This window comes from Oryzias melastigma, linkage group LG4 (assembly GCF_002922805.2).
Source record: "Oryzias melastigma strain HK-1 linkage group LG4, ASM292280v2, whole genome shotgun sequence".
Classification (NCBI taxonomy): Eukaryota; Metazoa; Chordata; class Actinopteri; order Beloniformes; family Adrianichthyidae; genus Oryzias; species Oryzias melastigma.
In genome coordinates, this window is record NC_050515.1 from 22,254,046 (window position 1) to 22,266,214 (window position 12,169).

General features: G+C 37.1%; 1 protein-coding gene across 4 annotated transcripts in view; it reads left to right on the plus strand.

Moving 5' to 3' along the window:
- The window catches only part of pik3r3b (phosphoinositide-3-kinase, regulatory subunit 3b (gamma)), a 240,886-nt gene that overhangs the window by 94,417 nt on the left and 134,300 nt on the right, over positions 1-12,169 (plus strand). For 2 of the 4 annotated variants that reach the window (XM_024278243.2, XM_036211611.1), the window contains 2 exons: positions 2,235-2,309; positions 2,566-2,643. In XM_024278243.2, coding sequence (XP_024134011.1) covers positions 2,235-2,309; positions 2,566-2,643 — 153 coding nt within the window. Of the gene's footprint in view, positions 1-1,019; positions 1,135-1,675; positions 1,764-2,234; positions 2,310-2,565; positions 2,644-12,169 lie in introns of those variants that run through there. The other 2 variants (XM_024278245.2, XM_024278244.2) reach the window with 2 other exon arrangements.

A 12,169-nucleotide genomic window follows, 5' to 3' on the forward strand; every position in this document is an offset into this window, starting at 1 on the left:
TGGCAAAAAATTGACAAACTTATACGGGGCATGCACAAAGCAGCAAGTTCATAGATCGTTCAGCGAGTCAGTAGAGCCAAAATGTTAATGCTTTTATGTGGATTTTATCCTTTTTTTTTTTTTTCTTGACCGCCTCAAAATACTGCCCACTGTGCAAGTGGCTGGTAAGTGCTGTTAACATGAAAAGTGCACGCTCATTGCTTGCCCGGTTTTTGTCCAGCAGAAAAATCCCATATTTAGCTGTAATGACGGCTGTTAATAATGCTTTGCCAATGACTAAAGTGTAGTTTTATCACACCATACAACAGTGTCAATCATAGGTCATTAGTGCGTGCAACTTACGATAGCCTAACAAACATGTCACGATACATTTAACACACGCATCACAATTATACATATCCTTTTTAACAAGTTTTAACAATCAATAACTGTAAGAATCGCCTTGAACCAGCTGTTCTGACCCTTAACGGGACATAAACCACAAACCCACAGTCCCAAATGGATTATGATATAACAATTTTTCTTTTGTTACAAAAATGTCTACGGCTAAATAAAAATATAAAAAAGAGATGATCATCGAAATATGATCATTTTAATCACACACATTTTTCACCAATTCTCTCATTTTACCTTAGCAATAAATTCATATAATAACTAAGGCTGCGTATTAATAACAGCTTCCAGAATCAATTAGATTCACCAAAGCCTTGATCAATTCGATTCCATTTTTTTAAAATCCGATTCTTTTGAACCACTCAATATGATTAATTTCAATTTTAAGTTTACACAGTTTACACATTTAGACACATTTGTTTAGAAATACATTATCAATCTATGAATATTGCATATTTTATATGCAGATGTAAAATGCATTAGTTAAATATTGAGATTGTTAATAGCTTAAAGTGTTATATTGTTTCTCTAAAGGAGAAGCTCTAACTAAAATGTTCATATCATTAACTTTGTAAACATTGTTCTGCTTTTCCTGGAGGGCATTTCAGTTTGGCCACTAGGTGGAGCTCGCGCTATAACACTTTGTTTTCAAGAAGGAGAAGAAAGCATGGGAAAAAAACGGTGACCACAAATGGTTCCTTTTAAAATGTTTCCTTTAAAAAGTTTGGGAAATGCATGCCTGTAAGTATATGCAGCTGTTTATTCAGTCAGCAATTTATGTTTAGGTCGACCGAGCGTTAGCATTAGCAATACTATGGGGAATTTCATTAAACGTTGTAGCATCAAGCTAGCAGACTTTAGCTTTTATATTTTTATGGATCAGTTAACGACCTATTAAGCTGAGATCGATTTAAATTGATTTTATCAGCCCAGCACTAATAATAACTTTCTTTGTTTTGATTGTTCTAAAGACATTTTTGTGTTTGTAAAGAAAAAACAACAATATCTATATTTATACTGCACATTCATTTGGCACCTCTATATTTTCATTAACATACATTTGTTTCCATCTCTAACACTACAGCCCATGTATTTTCTTTCTGTTTTCTTGGTAGCATCACTAAAGCTCATGTTTTTTATGGCATCACTTTTCACACATTTTTTAATAAATAGGCGTGGAAATTCGATCTTGTTTGTGTCCTTGACTCCATGATTGCAGCACAGCCTGTGTGAAAACGTGGGCTGCGTTGGGAGATTNNTGAATTTGTGAACGCTGTTGCAGCTTTCATGAATACATCAATGATGTTTCCCGGTTCCAGTGGGAAATTAGGAGGCTGAAAACAGATGTTCCAGAGCAGAACAACATCCAGGTGCTGTTTTTCTGACATAAAAAGTTTTTTATTCCAAATAAAAACAATGTTTGTTTAAAGAATAAAATCAAAGACAATCGTCACTTTGTTTCATCTGATTTGTTCAAAAACAGCCCACATCTATGTGTGTGCGCACATGTAAGTGTGTGTGCTGTATTTGCGGCTGTGTCATGACATCAGCCTGTGGCATTTGAAGTTTTGACCGGAGTTTGAACTCTGCTCCGACATTTTTAATGCATTTATCCTGCTGTGTGTATGTATTCCCTTGGGGGCATACACACACGCTCTTCATGAGTTCAGATGGATGGATTGCAGACATGCCAGTTTTTGCTCTGATTCCCACCGATGTATGTAACCGTCTGCTTGATCCTTATTTTCTGAGTGAAATGCAGAGCGTGCTGTATTTCATGCAGAAACTGCTTGATGAAGCAAAAAAAACTTCTGTTTGATCATGAACTCTGTCTCTTTCAGGTGTGGAGGCGGAGCATCTGTTGGCGGCAGCTCCAGTGGTTGCTCAGAGACTGATGGAAGCCATTGAGAAGCACGGTGAGCAACTTATCAACCTATCAGACCCCAACTCTGCAGCATTAAAACTAAGCTACAAAAACTATTTTACAAAAATGTACGTTGAGGTTTTGTGTTGTTTCATTTTTCTTTCTTTTCAACAAAAAAAAAGCTGAATGAAGATTATTTATGAAGTCACCAATTTTAAGTTTGAGCCATTATCTCTTGTGAAATATGGTTAATTTAATGGGCTTTTGGGCCCAAATTTACCCGGCTTCTTTGCTGGTGTTTTGTGCAGGTTTAAATGGTGAGTCTCTGTATCAAGGTTCTTCATCCAGCAGTGGACCCACAGTGCTCCGGCAGGTTCTGGACTCAGGTAATGCCCATCTCTCACTCAGACTAGCGGTTCTGCATCAAGTTCATGAGATATACCACTGATAGTTCTTTAAATCTCTAACACCAGAGATGTCACCAGCGACACCTAAATAACTTACGCTCTTTGACATTCCACAACTGTCTGATGCAATGCATCAGCGGAAACCCGAAGTGAAAAGCCGTTTTTCTCTGTGTTGGAATCAACTAAATCAAATGTATCTTTTAAACACCTCACTACAGTAAAGAACTGCATTTCTTGCATGCTGCTTTTCTCCGCTTAAGAATATGTTGGAATTACGTTAATGACGTCAACACTTGAAGCAGAAGTCGAAAGACTTAAAAGTCAACTATAAAATGAGGTGATGAAGAAGCTGCTCTTTTTTAACTGTGGCTGTTGATTCATCTTTGTTTTTTCCTGGGGCTGAATGACTTAAACGTCAGTAGTGACACACCGGAGAGATTAGTGGAGTGATGCTGTCTAACTCAATGCAACCAATCGGACCAGTTTGAGCTTTTGTGGTCTAAGTACAACACATTGTTGAACCTCATGGGTCAAACTTAACTAACTCTTCTTACTTGGTTAACATGTAGCGTGTTACAAACAAGTTCTAGAGTCACTCTGAATGCAGTTGACAGACTATGACTACTTTGTCTTGAATTTCCCCTCATAGTTTGTGGCATCTTACATATAAGACATAAATTTCAAAACAGACCACTGATTGATTTATAATCTACTTTGCTCTATAGTGCGGAAAATACAGTACATGAAATAAAAAAATAAAAAAAGTGTGGGAAATTTTAATTTTGCATTATTTTGATAATGTAATGCTTATAACTTTCTATTTCTTTTGATTAAAAGCATAACTAAATACTGATTTGGTCAAACCCAACTGCTTCTTTTTTTTTTTTTTTTTTTTTTTAACGCATATACACTTTCCTGATAAATAACAAACAACCAACTAACTGTGACAAATTTTTCTTGCTTCAAACCAAAACTAAATTTCAGGAGTGACCTCATTACAAAGTTGTTTCTGCATTGCTGATGCGTACTCAGGTCGTTGTTGTAAATGAGAAATTGTTCTCAATCGACCCACCTGTATAAATAAAAGTTCAACAAACCCATTATGTTTATATATTCTTCAATAGAATCAAGTTCCAGTATTTCTGAAAGCGACAGGTGGTTCATTAATATCCCCTGGAGTTTCCAGCCTGTACTGTTTGGATTTGAAAGAGTTTAAGCCAAAAAAAAGCACCTGCTACCATGAAATGAGCTCATTCCATGGTGGTGAGGGCTCTAAACCACATGTCAATCAGACACAAAAAAGTTGGCCCAACTGTGGTTGTTGAAGTTCAGGTTTGGCACCAGCAGAGAGTGCTCTGGCTCTGCACTTCGTTTTTGGGAGGAATAAGGAGGGATCTCACCAAAATCAGACCTCACACTCCTCTCTGACAGGCTGGGGGATCAGGCACACCCAAGTATTCCAACCACGGAGCTCTGCTTTCATTCGTGCACAGCGGGAAAAGTCATTCACCTGAGAGCAAATTCTGTTCTTGTGAACTAGATCATGAAGAGAAAAATATTTTGCGACAGTCACAAATACAACAGATGTCAGTTAACATTCAACATACAGGTTGTTCTGTTCTTTAAAATAAAAAATAAATAAAAAAAACAGCACTCACATCAGTCATTCATTTGGATTCAGTCACTTGTTAAAATTATTGAATAGTTACCCAAGTAATAATGTAAGAAAATAATGCAGATTGTTTAGTCATTTGCATGTGGGCTCCTTTTTAGTCTAATTCTAAAGCCCGTTTTATTTTTTTTCCTTATATCTCTAACATATGGATCTAAGGGCCCATTTAAAGGGAAAGGCTTTTACTTGGATCATTTATTTGCAAGACCCACTTTGTTTGGTACATGTGAAAGCTCAATTGAACTTTGGTGCAGATCAAACAAGCAAACTGGTTCGTTTGAAAGCAACCCTTGATTTACATTCATTTATTGTTTCAGTTTAGCTCTGCAGCACTCAGAGAAACTGCATTGAACCAAAAAGATTTACTCCAGACACTTGAGACTTCATCTAGCATGCTATCTAAATAGGTTTGTCAGGACACAAAGAAACTGCTGACTCATTTTGATAGGTTTCAAAGTGAGAGCGTTTTATTTTAGTGAAAAGCCACAAAGAACACCCTATTTGGGTTTGCAGTTTAACTGAAGACAACAATTGAGAGAAAAATGTTTGAGCTAAATGCAAACATTTAATGCAGAAGAATAAAAAGTTTGCTACTGTCAACAGACAAAAATATCAGAAGAAAAAAATTGACAGAAGCTGTTGAACTTCAACCAATGTGTTTTAAATGATAAAAGTGCCAATTTGCACATAAGGTTATAAAAGAAAATACTCAAATGCACAAACAAAATAAAGTCAAACTAAAATGAGCCACAATTACATAATCCATAAATAATCCAATTTATTCCAAATAGTTTATATTGCATTTCAGTGGGCGGACATAATGGCCCGTAACAGACTACAAGAACCATACTTTTTTTTACATTGTTTTTCTTCTTGTTTTTCCTTTTTTTAACCACACCTTAAAGAAATATTTGGTTCCCAACACATGGTTAAAAACTCAAAACACGCACCTAGTACCTGGCAAAAAATAATTTTGGGAATAGCAAAAAAATGAATGGGGCCAAAATTTCTTATGGAAGCTTTTTTTTTTTTCAAAAATTCACCAACAGGGGATGTAGGGGATGTCAAAAGAAAGTTTTTAATATTAATATGGGATAGTTGCCATTTTTGTTAACATTATTTTTGCTGTTCTTTTGTAAGTGACATATACTGTAGATTACATTTAAGAGTGTATACAGTCCCCTGGTGTAGAGCACACCCTTTAAATTGAGGAACAGAAATGAAAATCATTTGTTAAGGGGGTGACCATTTGTTTAGAGCACTGGATGGGGTCTAAAAGAACCAGAAAGAGACAAACACAGCTGTAACAAAAATGGCTTATGGTGTTGGAGGATCCTACTGGCTGGAAGTTAATCCCTGATCTCTTTCAGTCCATCATGAAATATCATAGCATCAAAGTTAAGACATGTCTCAGGGTCATCTGGACCAAGTTTGATTAAAAAAAAATTAAAGTTGAAATCCATTCATAAAGAGCCAAGTGTAGCAGCCTCCAGACTATAATGTTAAAATAGTCATTTAGAACAATTATTTACTGACCAAGACCCACTTCATTGTTTAGCAAAATACACTTTGTTTTGTGGCCATTAAATCATTCATTTATAAAGTATAACTTTAAGTATTCAAAACAATTGATTTATAAAAAGATATATTTCTATACACTGTATACCAATATTAACTTCTCTTATTTTTGACAGCGGCTCATACAAGCCTCTTTCAAAATAAAATACACCCAGTGTCAAATGAGATTCTCCTGCTGCAGCAGATTAATTTGAATTAAAAATGCAAGAAAATCAAAGTCAAACATGGTGTTTTTATAATGAGTTTGGTGGGACATCATAAAATATTAATATGACTATATTGATGTAGAATATACATTTTTGATAAAAATTTTATACATTTAAATGTGATTCTATTCTTAAGTTCTGAACAGCTACACAGTTGTGCATCAGAAGATAAGAAACATTTTGCTGTCATTTGGCACTGTTATAATAAAATCTAAGTGGAAATGACAAAATCTAGGGCCGGGAATCGATTATTAAAAATCAAATAATTAATCGCAAACCTGGGGAAAAATTGATCGCGATTAATTGTGAATATTTTTTAACCCAGAACTGTAATTTGTGTGTACAAAGCACATCAACACTAAGATAACCATGGAACAAATATTCCGCTTTTTGTGAAAAAGCAAACTTAACTGATAAAAACCAGCAAGATTAAAGTACTAAAAAACAATTGAATATTAATTTCTTCCGTAAATAACCATGGGATAATACCTGACAAAGTGTTTTAACGCACACCATGGATGCATAATTTGGCCATACAAAGCGAAGGACTGCTGCTCCGCAGGTGCAATTAAGTTGCGTTCTTCAATATTAATGCATTAATCTGGGTTGATTAATTGCAAGCGTTAACGAATTAATGTTCTTGGCCCTAACAAAACTTCAAATTGATTATTTATTCAAAACTATTTGCATTGCTTTTAAAGTTAAAGAGCCACAATGGAGGGATGAAAGACCGATATAGGTTCCAGATCCCTGGTCAACAACTGACTGAAAATGCAGAGAAACAAACCATTATTTTTTTGGCTGGGAAATGGTTGCTTCACATCTTTTGCCAGAGTTCTCCAAATAAATTGGATTTCAAAGTAACCTATTGGTCCCTTACTATAAAATGTAATTTTGATAAACAAACTCATATAAGTGCAGCTTTATTTTATGTTGAAAGCTCTTCAATGTTGGTTCAATACAGTAGCTATGAGAAGAAAAGTGTTTACTTACCTCTCTCAGTGTACTAAGAAAATAAGCCTGCAAATCCCCCACCCCCGGCCTAGTCTCCTTGGGAAGTGACTGGAGGTCACTACGGATCTTGACATATACTTTATCAAAAAAATTGAGTTAAAGAAGTTGACATGCAGGGCACTCAGAGGAACTTTGCATGCTGGCTTGACTCGCACACCAAACATATATGTTGAGACATGATGGTGGATTGGGGGATGGGGAGGACAGGCTTGACAGAAATACTGCATGTAACATGGGAAATTAAAGAGAAATGCAGTCCTGACATCCTACAGTCACATTGACTTAGACTCATTCAAGTGGTCTAATAGGTACGGACGGATTCTATGGAAGATATATGAAAGGCTGTAGATTTGTCCTGACATTTGGTAGTGAAGTTATGCGAATGCACACAAAGGAAATGGTAGCTTTGAGCATGGGACGGTAGAACGGTGGTAGCATGAGACTTGTGAGAAAGCCCAAAGGACAACAGAAGAGTATGTGTTCTGCTTTCACCCATACTATAAATACACTTTCTTACCTTTTCTTGACAGTTGAGCACCTAAAGTTGAGTTGTTTGTAAAGGTCCCAGGAGTACTAAGTAAATGTCAGAGGGCCCCTCGCTTCAACCAGAAGTCATTTAACTGGATATCTTGCTCATCATAGTCAAAACATCCAACTGATGACTGTGTGCTGATTTGCAAATATTTTATTTCTAAGCAAAAATCAAACTATAAAATGTGGAAAATAGTACAGACAAAATGGTACTAAAACCAAAACAGTAAACGACAACAGCAGAACCAGCAAGACAAAGTTGGTATTGTTGTTTCACTAAACAATCTGTGTTAATATTGAGCTATGTAGACAAAATTAGGGATACATGAGGATAAAAGTAAATCAACAGCATCGACAATTAATTACACAAACACATAAATATCTGTATCAGTCCATTTGAACATTTCTGCCAGTGTGATATACAACATAGTCATACACTGACCATCCATCTTTGATAATTGGAACATTTCTGTGGATTTTCATGTCAGCTCTGTTGTAATTACTGCACATTGTTTCGGGTGGTTATATGTTGGCGTCATGTTTGTACGGTGGCCCTGAAGCGCAAATCACACCAACAAATCACTCAATGCACTAAAGATCACAACAACAATTAAAAATAAAAACAATAATAATAATAAAAAATCATTACATTTTAAAATGTTTAAAAGGTTCCAGAAATCAAAACACAATTACCAAAAAAGATGAAACGCTTTTTGGAAACAAAAGTAATTTCCAGAAATCTGATGAAATGTCAAAAACAAAACACACTAAGACACCAGAAAAGGCAGGTACTATGTGTTACCCCTACGTAAAAAAATGGTAAATGGCTTATACTGTACTTACTTACTATACTTTACTTACATATAGCGCTTCACTACGTTCTTAGAAGGCCCAAAGTTCTTACAGTCACAGTCCCATTCACACATACACAAACTGATGGCAGTTCTGCTGCCAAACACTGGTGCCAACCTATAACCTATAACCACCAGTGGGGTTCAGTGTCTTGTCCAAGGACATTTCGACACAAACGGGCGGTCAAGGTGGGAACCAAACCTGCAATCTTCCAATCAGAAGTAACCCGCTGTACCTCTGCCCCACGGCTGCCTCTATCAGTTAAGGAAACTGATACTACAATCCCCCACTCTCCAGCCCCACTGGAGAATCCTCTGATGCCTTTACATCAAGAGATGCTTTCAGGGACATTATAAGTGGCGTTCCTGGAATCATTGTGTGTTCATGTTTTTCAATGTCATACACCCTCCTCCAGGTAACCCTAATCTAATCATGCCTCTGTTTGTGAACAGATGGCTGAGCTAGCTTTTATGACTCCAAGAATCTCTTCTCCTGAGCCACAGCCATCTTGAGGGCCTTTCTTGCCACTTCGATGGCACTGTGGATGAGTCTTGTCTTCTTTATTCCTCTGTTGCCTGACGGTAATGTCCAACAAACAGGCTGCAAAACCTCTGCACTTTGCATCTGCTGGGAAGCACCTGACTCTGTCTCGCCTCTCAACTGTGGATGACCTGTCCTGTGTGCTTTGAAAGCCTCCTTTCAAAGGCTTGCACCAGATGGTGTGCTCCCATGGGGCTCTCAGCTCCAGCAGCATGGCCTGCCTTGTGGGCAGACACAAGCACAATGTCTGGATGCAATGCGAACTAGGAAATACAGCTGGCGCTTAAGATGCACCATCAGCTGCCAGTCTCTTGCAGTGGTCATGATGTCTGCAAGGTGCTGGCTTGCAGATTTCACTTCTGTCCTGATGGCTTCAGTAATATATGTAAAAACTGGGTCATGGCTCCAATTAGTGGTGGGAGAAAAAAAATATTTTTGGATATATTGAATATGATCAATAAATTATTCTGAATAATTTTATGAATTTTAAATTATCGATAATAAAAAAAAATTAGAAGAACTAAATGTAACACATTTTTCACTCTGACATTTTTGAAGAGCACACAAACATGGCGGAACTTCCAGACCTGGTCATTTGACCGACTCTGAATTAACTTAAAGCGACAATTTGAAAGTATTTTGACTTTCAAAGTCTCAAGGGGTCAATTGGATAAAAGTCATGCAGTGTGTAAGTTGTTGAAGCCCAACAAGGCAATTTTTTTGTGATACTGGAGTAAATATATGAAATTGAATTGAATTAAGTTATGTTACAAAAAAAAAAGTAAAATATAGGGAACACAAAAAAATTGCCGAATCACAATGTGCAGCTAGCTAGACAATATTTTGTTTGACATGAGTTAAAGAGAGTTTCATTAAAGCTGGTCTAATCATAAAACATAATATTATCTTTTACGAGGTTATTAAGTTCAGGGGAAATCTGCGCCCTGTACAGGAGACAAGTAACAGAGGCGATGGATTGACAAGTTTAACAGCCGATACAACACAGTGCGCTGTTGAAAATTATAATTGTTAGTTATAATAGAAAATGATATTAGTAAGCATACAAATTTGCACTGAAAAACATCCATGAGTCATTGAGACCATAAAAGATGAACTGCAACATAGTGAGGGAACACTTTAAGTGAGGCACATAAGTATCCAGACAGCTTGCACTCTCTCAGATGTATCAAAAACGTGTTGTGTAAGGGCGGTAACAGCAGTAACTTGTCCTAACACTGCGCCAAAACACACCAGATTCCCATTGAGAGGTGTGCAGCATTTGACCGTCCATGTGAGATGTGTAGCACCCCTGTTGTTTCAACAGATGCGTATTATAATGGTATGTGGAGCACGTGACTAAACTGTTTCAAAGACAAGGGCATAAAATGTGTAATAAAAAGGAGAAGAAAATACGACTACCAGTATTGTAATAAACAATGATCATATAATATCAATAAGAATACCAATAAGAATACTGGATCGATAGATAGTATTGATAAGAAGAGTTGTGTTGATAAAATCTTAAAGATACCCATCCCTACGCTAAACACAGATTCTTTAATGTGCGATAAATGCCTGCCTTGTAGCTTTAGTGTCTCTCCAGCAGATTAATAGGAATCCATTTGACAGGCTGATTGGTCAGCTCACCTGCCCTCCACCAGATGTCTTCAGTTACTCATTAAACATGCAGATATGAAACAAACACTAAAGGATCTTTAAAAAATTGCTGCGTAGTCTGTCTAACATCTCTATTAATAAAAAAACAGCAGCTTGTCCTGGAAGAAGCAGAATAAAAGGACGTATATTTCCTTGACATTTGTAAGGAGCTTTTTGACGGAGCATGGGAGATCAAATTTCACAATTTCAGGTGTTTGACAGCAGATAACACTTTCACTTTCGTATGTAGAAGTGTCATGGTACCATGACACTTCTACATACGAAAGTGAAAGTGAGGAGTACTTGCTTGACTCCTTACCGGGAAGTTATCCTGTGTTTTTGCTGTAAACTGAACTAATTTTTGAAGGAAAGTGATGCATTTTCCCTAAAAAAATGGCTGGACTTTCTCCCTGGTCTGGTTTTGTACTGAGAGAAAAAACATTTTTTTAAAGCAGAAAAATTGTGCACCACCCAGAACCCACCGTTTTTTGGTTTGTTGCTGTGTTTTCTTGTCTAAACCCTTCGTATTTATGCGTTGGTGTTTTATATTTCATATTTATTCCCAACTGTTACTTTTGAAATATTGTTTTTTGTTTCATTCTTTGGGGTTTGTGGGATAAAAATTGCTAGATCCAAATCAGATTGGTTGGAGTACCTGCACATCTGTCTTCCAAAACCCTTTGCTAGGTTCTTGTGAACAGAATTGTCTCCTGCACATGGATGCTTTACATTCTGTTAGAGCATGATGCACCACCAGTGACTCTGTTACGAGGCTGTTGGCGCTGCTGCAGTGTCTTGCCTCCCTGTTGTGTGTTTTGTGCTTCCTGAGTTCAGGCAGATTGGGGAAAATGCTGTCGTACCTCACAAGCTGTTCTACATCCTCAGAAGCAGAACATTGATCCGGGCGCACTTATATTTCAGTTTGGCTGGCGTTCTGCGCAGAGGAGAATTTCCATGCAATAAACAGAAAGTATTTTGGTATCCGTGACTCACACACAAACTCACGGACTCTGCAAGCTTTCCAGAACATTACCTCATCAAGTTGACCTGCGATTGGTACACGGCCCGAACGTTGCCATGGTGATAGCTTGCCTTTTATAGCTGGTTGGTTCTGCTTTGCCCACACAGCTTTGTATGTTGGCCCAGTAACTGTGTGACTGTATTTCTGTGCACCAGCGAGGAATTCTAAAGAGGGAAGAAAAGTTTATGCTGTTATATTTTAAGTGTTTATGGAGGGAAAAGATTGATTTGAGGGGCAAAGGTTTTTAAAAAAATTAAAACCAGAAGGCTGCATCCAATGGCCCTGAACCCAAAACACATGACCTTTTTGCACCACAATTACCATCATTTCTTAACTTGTTCACAGCACAAGAAGTGACATTTATTTCAAAATAGTAGCTTGGAATAAGGTGATAGGTGGGTCCAAAGGAAATATACAAGTTTCTTTTATGTTTAC